General features: G+C 46.4%; 1 protein-coding gene across 3 annotated transcripts in view; it reads right to left on the bottom strand.

Annotated features, from left to right (window-relative positions):
- Positions 1 to 15,242, bottom strand: part of CNGA1 (cyclic nucleotide gated channel subunit alpha 1) — a 397,841-nt gene that overhangs the window by 53,956 nt on the left and 328,643 nt on the right. For all 3 annotated transcript variants that reach the window (XM_069631708.1, XM_069631706.1, XM_069631707.1), the window contains one exon: positions 7,411 to 7,518. In XM_069631708.1, coding sequence (XP_069487809.1) covers positions 7,411 to 7,518 — 108 coding nt within the window. The remainder of the gene's footprint in view (positions 1 to 7,410; positions 7,519 to 15,242) is intronic.

Genomic DNA, 15,242 nt, shown 5'->3' with positions numbered 1-15,242 from the left:
AACAGAAACCCTGACAAACCCAGCCCACCACACGGCCGAAGGACTGCATATGGTGTGGTGCACAGCACGGCAGGAGCAACCCATGCCCAGCACATGGCAGCACGTGCCATAAATGTGGAAAACTCAACCACTACGCATCGGTGTGCCTGAACTCCAAGCAACCCAAAGACTACTCACTACGGGAGTTCGCCTCACACCAAAGGAATGACGCAGGATCCCACAGACCCCCTCCAGGCCGTCCAGAGCGACTCGACCATCAACAAAAAAGAGAGCCAGGCAGATTGTGCAACAGCAGGAGTGGACGCGCCCGTGCCATTGATGGCGAGAACACCGACAGCTTCAACAGCGATGAAAAGCGATCCAGCAGGGAACAATCCCCAAACCACATTGACAGGCCCTGCAACCATAGAAGGGAGAAGGTACACATGATTTCAGCAGTGAAACCCGGACACGAGAATCAGCCGAGCAGGACCGGGTCACGGTGGTGCACCATATTGGTAGGAGAGGTCCCAGTAACTATGATGATTGACACAGGGGCCGCCGTAAATGCCATGCCGTCCTCCAAATTCAGCAAACTCGACCCGAAACCTACGCTCTGGCCGCGCTCAGTCCTGCTCTACACCTACGGCTGCAAAAAACCTCTCCCTGTGGCTGGGTACTTCAAGACAATCCTCTCCCACCGGGGAATCAGCTGCAGAAACCGCATCTGTGTTGTAGACGCAGGGATAGAGACCCTACTCAGCTGCGCAATAGCAGAATGCTTAGAGGTTATCCAGTTCAACCTCGCAATCCAATCGGCAGACATAGAACACCTGCTGGCGAAGCACAAGATCCTCTTCACAGGAATCGGCTGTCTGAAAGGCAGGTCAGTGAAACTTCACATCAACCCCACCATCAAGCATCGGGCTGTACGTCACAGAAGAGTACCATTCCACATGAGGGCCATGGTAGAGGCAGAGCTCAGTAAGCTAGAGGAGCTAAAGATCATTGAGAAAACCTCAGGACCCAACCCTGTGGGTCTCACCAATGGTTGTCACAGCCAAACTAAAGCAACCGAATGCAGTTCGCATATGCATTGATATGTGGCTCCCCAATGCTGCTATAGGGCGAGAGAGACACATCACGCCAACAATAGATTAATTAATCATTGATCTGACTGGCACGACCGTCTTCAGCAAGCTTGACCTCCGATCAGGCTACCACCAGATCTGCCTTGCAAAAGAATCGTGCTATATTACCACGTTTTCCTCACACCTGGGTCTCCGACGCTAGCGCCGCATCTCCTCGGCAGCGGATGTCTTTCAATCCTATCAGGCAAATGGAAAACATTTCTGACAGCAGTCGCAAGGAACCCAGCACAGGAGCTGATACAGGCACTCTTTGGAATACGCCACAAGCTATCCATCTCACTAGATGGCCTAATCCTGAAAGGACACCAAATTGTGCTGCCCGCCTTCCTCCACAAGAGAGCCCTCAGACTGGCGCATGAGGGAAACCAGGGAATAGTGAAAACGCAAGCATTCCTCAAGTCCCGCGAAGAGAACGTGAACCCTAGCCCCACAGGAGCACAGCCCTCACAGGAAGGCAGCCCCATGGTGAGTGAGAGGCCAGGCGAGGACCCAACTCGGAAGGGCCCAGATCAAAAAGAAGAAGAAAGGAGCACGGCCATACCCCAAACACCATACTGAGAATGAGGGGAACGCTACTCACTCCGAAAACGACTAGTGCTGTCAACTTGACTGCAAGGGTACGTGCGGAACGGCATCTATGTGCGCAAGGAAGGCTGAACAACAAGACAAGCTCCACCGCACAGTCAAGGACAACCCTGTCTCCAGTGCTCCGACTGTGACCATGTGTTTGTTCTCTGATGTTTACTGAGTTTGTTTTGTTCATCCAAAGTTGAAAAGGGATGTGATGTCCACGTGACCCTTGCCACGTGGGCGAGTAAATAAAAGGAGGTGAGAGCCTGCCAAAAAGGCAGTTCCCGCTGCATGCATCGACAGCACTGTCCCTGTGCCTTATGCCGCCGCACGCTGCACCCGCGCCCTGCACAGAGGCCCCGGCCAGGCCGTCCTTCGCACTCAGCACGACTGAGTCTTTAAAAAAAGGCATACATTCAAGAAGCAAACATGTTTCTTTTGGGTGATCATATAGTTCCTCTTTCAAATGGGTATATATTACATAATTTTAGTTCTATCGATTTAAAATGTGTTCAGGCTGGTCTAGAGTACAAAAAAGGCTGATCCACATTCCTGATTTCTTGCTTTTATCTCCCTGCATTAGCATCCTTCAACTGAACTTGTACTAATCGTTCTAGAGCAGGACTTAGATTCTGTGCGTGGAGCTCTCTCATATATTTTTGGGGACTGCTCGATTAATCTTCATCATGAACGGACTGGTTTTCACTTATGTTTTGTATCCATTAAGATTTGACAGGCTTCTGTGGTTTTTTTTTCTTATCTGCCTGCTAGTCTGTTCCTTTTTCCGTCTGAGAAGTATGCTCGGTGTAGTAAGCGCTCAGAGGAATTTTCTTGAACTTTTATTTAGAGTCTTAGAAGGGGCTTTTTCATGTTTTCTTTTCTTTACCTGCCTAAAAGCTTTCTTTCTGTTCCGTCTGCCTGTAGATTTTTTCTGATTCAGGAACATGGGATACACATTTGAGGTCTCAGGGATCTCTGTTATTTCGTTAGGAGCAACCATTTCCAGATGATCGTTCTGTTATATCTTCTGTGTAGGAGACGTCCCCTGGAACTGATAGGACTATTTCCAAACCCTCTAAGCACTCCTCATTTCTCTTTACCTGAGTACTAGGAAATGAGCATATACTTACTCCTGAAGCAAATGTCCCTGCTTTGCTGGAGCGGCTAAATCAGTTACGTCATTGCTGATTTGTATGGCTCCCCCCGCAAGCTCCTGTTTCAAAATATCCTTTTGCATATTTATACCTGTAATAGAGCCCTCAATAAATGATACTTTGGTAGATAGCGTTATTAATAGGGCCTAGTTGCTCTGCTATTTTATCATTCAGCGAGTCATAAGTGTTTGTCAACATGGACATCGCCATCTCTTGCTGATGGGCGGTAGCCATAGGATTCACCTGTGGGAGTGAGGATTCAGTTATTTTCCGATGCTCGGGCAAAGAGTGCTCCATTGACGACAGAGAGTCTAGTGAATCCTCATTCTGCGTATTATGGTACAAGATAGGCGAGGCTGACAGAAACATCTCTTGATCTGCCATAGGGTCTTGTGAAAGATTGTTGACACTATGGGCCTTATTCACATAAGTGTTTTATAATGGCAAATCCCCACTGGAAAATGCTCTGTGAATAAGGGCCTATGTACTTGTGCTCTGATTACATTATCCAATTCATTTCTTTCAGGGCATGTCACTTGAAGTGGCACGCACACAGTTCCGTGATTCCCAGCTTCTATTGGCCGGTCTTCAGAGTTTTTATTCACAGTCATTTGATTTTCCTGAGTAAACTGCACCACCATTAGCGTATCGTCTGACAACAGGACACAAACATATATTTTGCACTTTTGGTGTGGGTTTCGAAAAATAGGCCATGATTTTTGAAGGAATGGACTTAAAATAGACTGTTCTCTCCATCAGCCTTCACCTTGAACAGGTGCTCAATTAACTTCCAAACTTGATTTGAATGACGGTCCACCTTCCCCCAATTCAGATGCTCATCTTCTCATCACTAGTGCTATCGTGTCAATAGGCGCAAGTAAAAAGCGGGTTTCATTTCCCCCTTCAGCCTCTTCATTCATAACCGCTACAGCGTCCAGGTCATCACTTAATCTAGGTTTACTTCTCAAAGTGGGCGGTATTGGTTATACTGATTAACCATCACACGGGTGGAGTAAGCAGTCAGAACACTGCTTAGGCATGCTTTCAAGTGATTAATATTTAGTTACTCACCAGGCGCTCAGTTCTTTCTTCCATTCTCTGCCGCTAACTGCCAGGAACAGCCATTGAACTCGTCTGCGAGTTTACATATATAATGGCTCCTCCTGCTGTGTAGCTCACGGCAACAGTAACAAGTGAAGGCAGACTTCTGCCAGCAACTGGCAACACACTCAGCTGAACTCTGCTGCGCTCTGTGGTGAGTTCTGGGACGTGAAAGCTCCTTCTGCTGTGTAGCTCACGGCAACAGTAACAGGTGAAGGCAGACTCCTGCCAGTAACTGGCAACAAACTCAGCTGAACTCAGCTCCGCAGTGAGTTCAAGTATATGAAGGCTCCTCCTGCTGTGTAGCTCACGGCAACAGTAACAAGTGAAGGCAGACTTCTGCCAGCAACTGGCAACACACTCAGCTGAACTCTGCTGCGCTCTGTGGTGAGTTCTGGGACGTGAAAGCTCCTTCTGCTGTGTAGCTCACGGCAACAGTAACAGGTGAAGGCAGACTCCTGCCAGTAACTGGCAACAAACTCAGATGAACTCAGCTCCGCAGTGAGTTCAAGTATATGAAGGCTCCTCCTGCTGTGTAGCTCACGGCAACAGTAACAAGTGAAGGCAGACTTCTGCCAGCAACTGGCAACACACTCAGCTGAACTCTGCTGCGCTCTGTGGTGAGTTCTGGGACGTGAAAGCTCCTTCTGCTGTGTAGCTCACGGCAACAGTAACAGGTGAAGGCAGACTCCTGCCAGTAACTGGCAACAAACTCAGATGAACTCAGCTCCGCAGTGAGTTCAAGTATATGAAGGCTCCTCCTGCTGTGTAGCTCACGGCAACAGTAACAAGTGAAGGCAGACTTCTGCCAGCAACTGGCAACACACTTAGCTGAACTCTGCTTCGCTCTGCGGCGAGTTCTGGTGAAAGCTCCTTCTGCTGTGTTGCTCACGGCAACAGTAACAAGTGAAGGCAGACTTCTGCCAGTAACTGCCAACAAACTCAGCTGAACTTCGCTCCGCAGTGAGTTCAAGTATATGAAGGCTCCTCCTGCTGTGTAGCTCACAGCAGCAGTATCAAGTAAAGACAGACTCGTGCCACTAACTGCCAACAAACTCAGCTGAACTCAGCTCCACAGCAAGATCAGGTATATGAAGGCTCCTCCTGCTGTGTGGCTGAGAGCAACAGTACTAAGTAAAGGCAGACTTCTGCCAGTAGCTGCCAACAAACTCAGCTGAACTCCTCTTCGGAGTGAGTTCCGGTATATTAATGCTACTCCAGCTGTGTAGCTCACAGCAACAGTATCAAGTAAAGGCCGACTGCCAGTAACTGCCAACGAACTCAGCTGAGCTCCGGGTTTACATTTCCTGTGTGTCATTACTGAAAGGTTTTGTCATGGATCAGATGTATACTGTCAACCGATTATGGAGTATTCAACTGACAAAGATCACTAATAACCTTAAATAAGACCACTTCAAAAAAGTTACACACCTCTATATTTGATGTTGAGAAAAACACTGTAGACTTGTCAGCTAAATCTACCAGTGGTTTATACATTATGTATAGACAATAACAATATTGCACTCCTGCCTACATTACATCTTTCCCTCATAATTGAATTATTTGGAAATATTTGAAGATTAAATTTAACTTGGTCAACACCTGGGAGAATATTGGGGCTTGACTAAAATTTCCATGAGGGGAACGTACATGTAGATTATGTGGGGACTCTACTCTGGAAACTATTAAACATCTATTGGTTAAATGTAGTAGCCTGGCGACTATTTGTAGGAAGACGATACTGGCCTATGGCAAGGTAGAACTCATTTGGAACTGAGTAATATTTGGGAATGCAACACGGCTGGCAATGATATTGGCTTCCACTCCAAGCTTGTATACTGTTCAAGACGGCATGTATCATCTAGAAAGCAGTCACAAGTAGCACAACAGCGTACCTGGTGGCTAAGCTTCACATATCTGGTGGCACACGCTCCTTGCGCAGCAAATCAACCAACTCGTCCGCAAAGAGAGGACCCTCAAAAAGTCCTTCTCATGTCATGCACCCCCATCTGGAACTCGATCCCGATGTCGGCCCGGAATGCCCCCATAATTCTCCAATTTCTCAAATTTCTCAAAACATGGCTCTTTCAACAAAACCTGACCCAGGACTTTTTCCAATGGATGCAAATATCGACACACAGACCTCACAGTACTGCGCTACTGTTAAAAGATGGCAACCCAAATGCTGGCTACCCACACTCTGCACAGTGCTCTGCTGCTCTCGACCTAGGTCTGCACTTTAAACAATAAACAAGAAAAAATAAAAATAATGATACTAATTTGATTTATCATTTTACTAAATTTGAGGAATTCGTTCAGGATGTGATTTGGGTGTTAACTTTATTTTGGATGTTTTAGGTGTTTCTTTTTTCTTTTTTTTCTCTTGTTCTTTATATTCCTGTTTTCTTTGTGTATGTTCTTTTTACTAATGATAAAACGTCTTAATGACCGAATTATCTAATAAAAATAAGTAAATAATAGTTCTTTGCATCATGCCCACGAGAGGACATTACAGTGAGAGAAGGAGATGATGCTCCAGGGCCACTCTCTACTCAATCTTTAACCATACTGTTGTCTCTACCTTCTTTTTCTTTGTGGCACGGTGACTGAAACATATTTGCCTTCCTTCTAACCCTCAAATGTCTGCTCCCACCACATGATTCTCCTCATTGACCCACTTCCATATACAGGCCCATATAGGAAAAGCTCTGCTCGGGTAGGCTGCAGAAAAACCATAGAGATTGCGATGGCCAGTCCTCTTAGGCCAGTCTGCTTACAATCTATTGTTAAGAATCAACCGGATAATGCACGTTGCTGGTGAACATGGGCCTGTTGTGCATGCCGTGGTGAGCTCTGTGGTGCTTTCAGGACTGGAGTACCTTTCCTAGACATTGCTGCTCGGAGGTAAGACTGTGGTTGAACTCATTCTTTTTCTCCCTAAGAGCTCATTGGTTGCCTGCCTGGTGTTCTTTCCCATCCACTTTCCAGTTAAGTACCTCCTCTGGGCCATGTGCATACCGGTGGGGGTCCTTGACTAGGTGCATTGGTGAGGGCTTTTGGTAAACGTATTTCCAGCCCTGACATCTATGATGGCTATTGCATTACACATCTGAAGCTGCAGCCATCTTAGAATGGGACAACCCTCAGAGATGTACATGCAGCACTGTACGGGACGCAATTTCAAGTTCACACTTAACACTAGTGCACTCATACTTACAATTCTTATACTAAAATATAAATGAATATTGAGTAGGATATAGTTGCATAACATTATTTAGCTCACAGCTACTTCTGTAGTGTCTGACCGATCCATGGCGAACATAGGCCCAGCACAATTATTTTAACAAGATGTAATCAGAAAACGTCTTACCCCATATATTCAATTTTAAACCATTCAAATAACTGTAAGCCTGGGTCTTCAACCGAAGAAAGAAAAAATATTCTAGTTTGGTCACCTTGCTATGATCATGGTCCAGTTGTACATGACCGGCATTGTGATACAGAAGAGCCAGTTGTAATACAGGTTTCCTGATGGATCAATGACAAATACCTCTTTCTTTGCTCTGGAAAGGGAGGAAAAACAAAACACAATACTTAATTAGAGCCATGCAAAAACAGCAGATACAACGTGGTTAAAATGGAAAAGGCTGCATTTCGTAGCTGAGAAAATAGCAGAGATAGTCACACATGGAAGATGCGCGTTGACTCTCTGAGCTGTTTTCATGACATGCTACCGTTGACACCACGGATGACTTGATCGTGCTCAAGGGTAAGAAAGTGATTTTTTAGGCTTGAATAATGCTCTTGAAGGGTATTCAGTCCCCATCTCAGAATAAAGCCCATAGACCTAGACAATGCATTTTAATGCTGAAAATGTGTGCAGGTTAGAGTTCACACACTATTAGAATACGCATAAACATGGTAGAGAGACCTCTGTTCACTGCAGTGAACATAATTCGTCTTAAAGTGGAGAATGCTGGGATGTTGAGGTACATCTTTCACAAGTGCCTCCTGAAGGGGGAAAATGCTGGCATGCTGGGTCAAAACCTTCAACGTTGTATCCTTACAGTGGCAAATGCTGGTAATTGTTGGGTCAAAGATATCACAGGTGTGTTCTATCAGGCAAAAATGCTGGCAATAATTCGGTAAAGCCATCACAGGTGTGTCATTTAAGGGGTAAATGGTGCATTTGAGGTAAAGCCATCACAGGTGTGTCATTTAAGGGGTAAATGGTGCATTTGAGGTAAAGCCATCACAGGTGTGTCATTTAAGGGGTAAATGGTGCATTTGAGGTAAAGCCATCACAGGTGTGTTCTATCAGGCAAAAATGCTGGCAATAATTCGGTAAAGCCATCACAGGTGTGTCATTTAAGGGGTAAATGGTGCATTTGAGGTAAAGCCATCACAGGTATGACATACCAGGGGCTGACAGGTCCTCCAATGGAAGATGTTGCACCCTATCAATGGCCATTTCTCACAAAATAACTGGATGTATGCGATTTGGTTGTGGCACAATTGTTTGTGGCCAAATTGACTGTGGTGAATTCGGCTGTGAAGACAATTTTGCTGTGGCCAAATCGAGCCAAATTTAAACCCCCCACCGACCCCAAAACACTCCCCCATCGACCCCCTACTTACCTTCTTCACGTCCGCTTTGTTTCTGACACTGCAGCGTTTGATCCGTCCCTCCTACGCGGGTCAGATTCGACGCTGCAGGGTCTGCTTTTATTTTCATTTTTTTATTTTTCCCGTCCCCCGCCTCCAGACCTTCTGGAAGCGGGTGACACTCCTTCTATCCCCAAAGGCCATTACTACCAAACATGGGGACCAGGGACACCCCTGCAACCCCTGTTGCCCATGTTTGGTAGTGATTACCCAAACTGATCGTTTACAAACGATCGAATGGTACTGGCCGAATTCGGACAGATATACTATACGATCGTTTGTAAACGATCAATTAAGGGTACCACCAAATAAACTAGCAATAAACAAGGAAAAAACGTTTATGAACACGTTTATGAATGAAATTATTTTGTGCCCAGTAGTGGCGTTGCCATTTTAATCATTTATTTGGGGTTTTCGTAGAAGTTCCAGAGGAAATGTGATTTGTTCTTTAATTGGATGTTCTCTGCCACCTTGCATTATAGATTTCTCAAAAGGATCTTGTTGTGGTGCTGGAATCTTGATCAGTGCAGGCAGGAGTGCATCAGGGCCAGGCAGATGTGTTTGGGTGATTCAGAAGGTGGCTGGCGCCTGATGTAGGGGACCTGGAAAGGTCACTCCTTTTCGAATGTCTCCGATCCCTTCACTGGGTGCCTGTCAATTCCCTTACACAATTGAAGGTCACACGCTTCCCTTTATGGCTGTCCATAGATTCATTAACTTCTCCAAGGCTTCCCTATTTGCCACCTATCTTATTAAGTATGTTGTGACCTTTTCAGAATCCCCACCTTACCTGCTTGCTTTTCTGTTGAACATAGTTACAAATGTTCCTGCATTCATTTGCTGTGTCTTTGCTATTTGGTCGGGCCGCTGTGGCATCAGCTTTAATACTGAGAAGCATTTTGGGTTACGTTGCCCACATCTATTAGTGTTCAGCAATAATAATTAGCGCTCATTATTAGTATGTGAGCACGTGAAGGACCACGGTAGCTTTTCAGAGATTATTCAATGATGAAATGCTTTCCCTTGGTTTCTTTGACTCTTGCACTGCGAATGCAAGGTTTGGCACTTTGTATTGGACTAAATGGAAGCAGTATGCAAAGGTGCAACAATGCATCCCCATCGGCTTCTTCAGCAGATGGTGCAGAGGGAATGAGGAGCACCCCCCCTGGATGGTTCATTCCCATGGCAGAATAAAAGGATTCTCCATGCAGAGGTCATTGGGTGAAGGAATAGTATTCACAGGGTGCAGCCCTGCGTTCACTGCCTTATCAGCAGGGCCATGAGACCTGTAGCAGACAACACATAACCGTAACCATGGAAACAGATGACATTTCTATCCATGCTAGAAGATGAATTTTAAGGAAGAACATGCCTACCCCCCTGACCCCCTTTGCATAATACTCATCACAGCCTGTATTTTAAAACAGGAGTAACAGAGCATCAACATTTTCTTTACTCTTACACTCTAACAAAATAATGAACCAAATAATTTTTAAGGAGTTCTTCAAATATTTGCGCAATAAGCACCCTTAGCTATATTTTCTGGGAAGGGGTTAGCGCTTCAGGTGCTAGACAAGACAACCCCTTTTCCTATGAGAAAATGTGGAAATACCCCACAAAAGAGGCCCAGGGTGCAGAGGCCTGCTGGGACATTTCCAGAGTTCCCTTATAGGCTAGTCTAGCCCTGGAGCGAGGCCATTGGTGGCAGTGGGAGCGGGGATTCACTTTTTGGTTGGTTGAAATAAGAAAGCGACAGTTGTCCCGTGGAATCCTTTACTCTGTTATGTAAAACAACTAACTCCTTTTAAGCTTTCAGCAACGTTATTTGATGTAGATGGGTAATTATTATTCTGTATATGATACTAATATTTCAGCGGATGTCTGTTCTCAAATATCACACTTTCACTGGTGACGGAAATACCAATTAATATCCTGCACACTTGTGTTCAACTTTGCCAAACAAAACAAATTGCCCCCATGGACACTGGTTGTTGCAAGTCTGCACATAGGTCTCTATCAGAGGACAACACAAATGGTAATAATACACTGCACACTGCATTGAACATTGTCGAGACTGGCAGTATTATATTTCTATATAGAGCCCTAAACGTACATGAGCCATGGACCAGGCAAATCGCAGCCATGATTGGGAGGCGGCATGGAAGCAAAGTTGATTGGTTGGCAAGAGCCCTTATGGCAGTGCATGAGCTACATCAGGCTCGCCCAGTTATCGGCCCAGAAACAACATGAAAGGTGAGGTTTTACTGAGGATCGGAATAGAACATCTCGTTGGCTCTAGTTGCTGAGTCAGTTGCGATTATGAGTGGTGGAGAGATCCGCTAGAGAAGTAGTCTGTATCACGTGGGTCAGATTTGACCATGCCTTCCAATGAGGGGGGGGGGGTGCATCCGTATGAGGTTCCGACGAAATGAAACATGTTGACTTTCTGTATGATGCTCATTGTGTACAACCCTAGAATAACATGAGCTTTCTGTGCCTGGGAGCCACATTTGTCAGGGAGGGGATACTATAAGTCCGAATTCGTTCTGTACAGCTGCATGGACATCGTACTTAGCTCTGCTATTGCTGCAGGGTTTCCTATTTGGATTATTTTGTGAAAGGGTGGGGGAATAAACAATATCAAGCAGTTAGTTTGAGGCTTTGCTTCAAGATAGTAAAACCAACATTTAAACCAATGGTGGTGGTTGTCAGCAGTCTTTAAGAACAATTGAATGTCTGTGTACCAGTGTTAGAGTCTACTGAGGCGACTGTCTAAATTATTTAGGTGTGCACAATTACCACCAAAGCAGTGTTGCACCTGCACTTTCACTCTGAAAGGCAGGTAGCCCCCCCGCCCCCTCCCGATTAGTGCGTTTCAAAAGGAAATGGATATCCTTGTCAACACCTGAGAGGAAATATTTAATGGACTGAAAATGCATATGCGTAACAGCACTAGTTGAACATGTGTAAGTCTTTGAATGGATATTTGAATTGACAAATGGTTACTCTTTAAGCTAAATGTGCATCCTCGTGCCTACAGGTCTATGCATGCACTCCAGAGAGAAAGGGCGTTAAGGTGCACAGACTATGTTTTCCTCAGGTCTCTCTACATTTCTTGAAAATCATTGGACAAGGCTTTTGTAAGGACGGGAGGGGGCTATCTGCACTCCTGCCCTCTACATGGCAGGGTGGAGGCACAGAGTACCCCAGCCAAGGTTCTCTATATGGTAGCTATGGACAAGCAACAAAGGCTTAAGCTCTCAGGAGGGAGGTGATGCTGGCTGGTTCTTTAGTACAGTGAGTCCCCAAGCCCCCACAAAGGAATATCCACACACTATGTTATGTGCTAACACAGTTATTTATATTAAACAAAAGGTTCAGAGATGTGCACACAATTCAATAACACACTTTGTACTGTGGTAATTCTAAGATGACAATTATATACAGTGTCTATGTGGTGCCACACTTAGCTTTAGATTCCTTTAAAATGCATCAACTGCTGACAGTTATAATGGAGCATACAAATCATGCAGCAAGGTGTATCAACATAGATAATAAGGAAGGAAGGCAGGCAGGTTAAGGTTAACCAATGGCAGAATGCTCTCTTTAGATATAGAGACACAATTCTGAGTGAGGACCCCCCACCTGAGCAACCTATAATAAAGGTATTAACACGCCCAGTCCATAAATGCCTAATAAGTCCTGCTTCTCGTCAAAGGTTCAACCACCCCAATGTACCTGAAGTGGAAGAGTTTCTTCAACATTTCATCGATGGTGTCCCTCAAAGGTGGACTCCCTTTAAAGCAGGAGCCACTGGGCATCGAGAACCTTGAAGGAAAGTGCAGCAGCTTCGACCTTTGCGGTTGACGATCGATCATGGAAGTCCGGGGAAGATGAGGCATGTGGTAAACCTCAATGCAAAGTGTTTGGCGCCGCAAATAAGACTCAGTGATGGATGCAGGCCTGACAGTGGGTGTCGGAAGTAACGTTTGGTGGTCCTCTGGCCTGATGGTGCTGCAGCCGCAACACGTACCTCGGGATATCTTTGGCGGTGGAGACTTAACCACGGGCTAGACCTTGGATCTTCACTCCATCAGTGTCGTCGGGACTCTTTGTTCAACTTCTAGTGGCAGGAAACCCACCAGCAGACTTTCCTCAGTAGCCGGCGACCTTGACTTTCTCCAGCGGGACCAAGTGTGCAATGATGATGGCAAGGGAGCACTTGCTCAAATGTTCTTAGGCGATGCAAAGCTTTTCAGCTCTAGGTGTCGAGCCGCACGGCATGAAGATGGCCCTGCTTTTGGGCAGCACAATTCCACTAGCTTCCAGCAGTCACAGAAATCTTCCAAACCCCGGTCAATGGCAATGGACTTCGTTGGCCTCAATGTCCAGGTGCCCTATTCAGGATTCTCGGCAGACCCCTTCTCCGGACGTCAGACTCACAGAACTGGCTTCCAGGGTGCCTCAATGAAGAACAGCAGTTTTTGCACAATGGTCCCTTGTAGCTCAGGAAGAAGTCTCCTAGCCAGGCCCTTTCCCGGATCAGTCCTCGACAGACTCGACAGCTTTAAGGTTACTTCAAAAGGAAATGCAGCAGCAATCCTCTTCTTCCAGCTGGGCTTCAATGCTGAGCTTCAAGTTTCAACTTCAGCCTCTGAACAAATTGGGAAGTGAGAAGTCCCCAGATATACACATCTGTCCCTCATTCACTCTGGCTGAGCAGGCTCAGTCAGCCAAAGACACAGAAGGGCATTCATGCAGGGAGGCAGCCAATCAGGCTCACAGGCATTCAGGTCATTCACATAGACCCAGACACCCATAACAAGGAATGTGGATTGGGACATGCATCCAGCCTTTCAGCTTACCACACTGCATTCATGTCAGTTTAAGGCAGGGTGTCTCATTCATTGTGTCAGACACACACAGAAACCAGACACCCATAACATAGAATTCATATTGGTCATAAACTCTATTCACACAGGTCCGCCCCGCACCCGCAAGGGTGTACCCACAACATACAGTCACTGGGAAAGCTCCAGCCAGTCTGGCCTGGACTTCCCCACACTAACATATATGGTTCTTCCACCCAACAGCCCAGGACGTTGGGAAAACAGGGTAACAGGCAATAGAAATCAAGAGTTCCCAGGGGCCATCTTACCTTCTATCCGGAATCCACTGATTCCTATGGCAGGGCCTGGGTATCCCACAATGGAGGATACTCAAAGCTCCTGTCACATCAGCATGAAGCTGCCACCAGCCCATACCCTGCTCTGTGGGCAACACACATGTGCCCAAAAACACACACTAGGGGTACAGGGTTGTACCCCCACCCAGGGGTGCCATAAGGGTATCCCAAGGGTCTCTGTTCACCACAACCAAAAAGAGGAATAGCTGCGATGCAAGGGGTCCCAACTGGACTCCTGTGCAGAAAATAACAGAACACACATGATAAGGGAGTACAGGACATGGACAAGGAGGACCTGTCCCTCCAATGCATTTCCAGCATCACAGCTGTGTACACTATTTTCAGCAGACTCAATAGTGACACTAACACACATGGAATTGTTGCCAGAGCATCACTTGACTTAGAGGAAACTCGAAATGGTGGAAGGGGAGGAGGGCACCACAGCTGGGAAAGTAAGCAATAGGCTTGCTTGTTTGGCTCTCCAGCACTGGGCAAAGCATGCTTAGTTCGGGAATTGGGATTTGGGAATTTACCAATTGGCAGACTAGGCTTTCAGAAGAGGTTTTCCATCACTGTGCCATCCCAGCAATGCTTCCGATGGGTAAAATCCACTCCCATTTCTCTGCCTCGTAACTCCTCAAACTGGGCAGGCAGTAACAATGGAGGGAGATGGACCTTGCAATAAAGAAAGTAAATCCTTCTCCTATCGGATAATGTGGCACAACAGAGCAGGAAACAGCGTTCAGCCACTGCATCTGTGGTTTAGCACACGCCAGCTGCACGTCACTTCCTTTCCTGCCCCATTTCCCCCATTGCCCTCCTGCAGCTGAGTGACACCCGATGAATGAGTGAATGTGGGGGCTGTTCTGCCTGTCAGAAGCTATTGGAGTAGTATGTTGCGGGCATTGTGTGGAGGAGTGTATTAAGAAATAGGAACCACCATTGCACATTCATTGAAAGCCAGTGCTCTCCTATTGATCACATCCCTATCGAGGTACTCAGGGGCACAGCTAGAGGTATTTGGGGGGAGACGTGGAGGCAGTTGGATTACAGAATATATTATATAGAATTATAGATAGGTAGCTGTCACCCATGGGCATGTAGTCCATTGAATGGCATCTTATAGATAACAAAAGCGGAGATCGTGGTGTCCATGATGCTGTTCGAAGTCCTATTCATCCACAATTTTTTATTGTGCGTGACCCCCGCCATTCTTTTTCACTCGGCATTTGAGAACACAGGAGCTGCAGGTCCCTGTAACTGTCAGGCTCAGGTTCCCGCAATGTCAGGGAGCTGCGCATTCAAGCAGGCACATCGCGCAATGTCAGGGAGCTGCGCATTCAGGCAGGCACATCGCGCACTGTCAGGGAGATGCGTATTCAGGCAGGCACATCGCACACTGTCAGGGAGATGCGTATTCAAGCAAGCACATCGCGC

This window comes from Ambystoma mexicanum, chromosome 6q, assembly GCF_040938575.1.
Source record: "Ambystoma mexicanum isolate Mex_15411 chromosome 6q, UKY_AmexF1_1, whole genome shotgun sequence".
Taxonomy (NCBI): domain Eukaryota; kingdom Metazoa; phylum Chordata; class Amphibia; order Caudata; family Ambystomatidae; genus Ambystoma; species Ambystoma mexicanum.
This window is presented reverse-complemented; position numbering and strand designations above follow the sequence as displayed.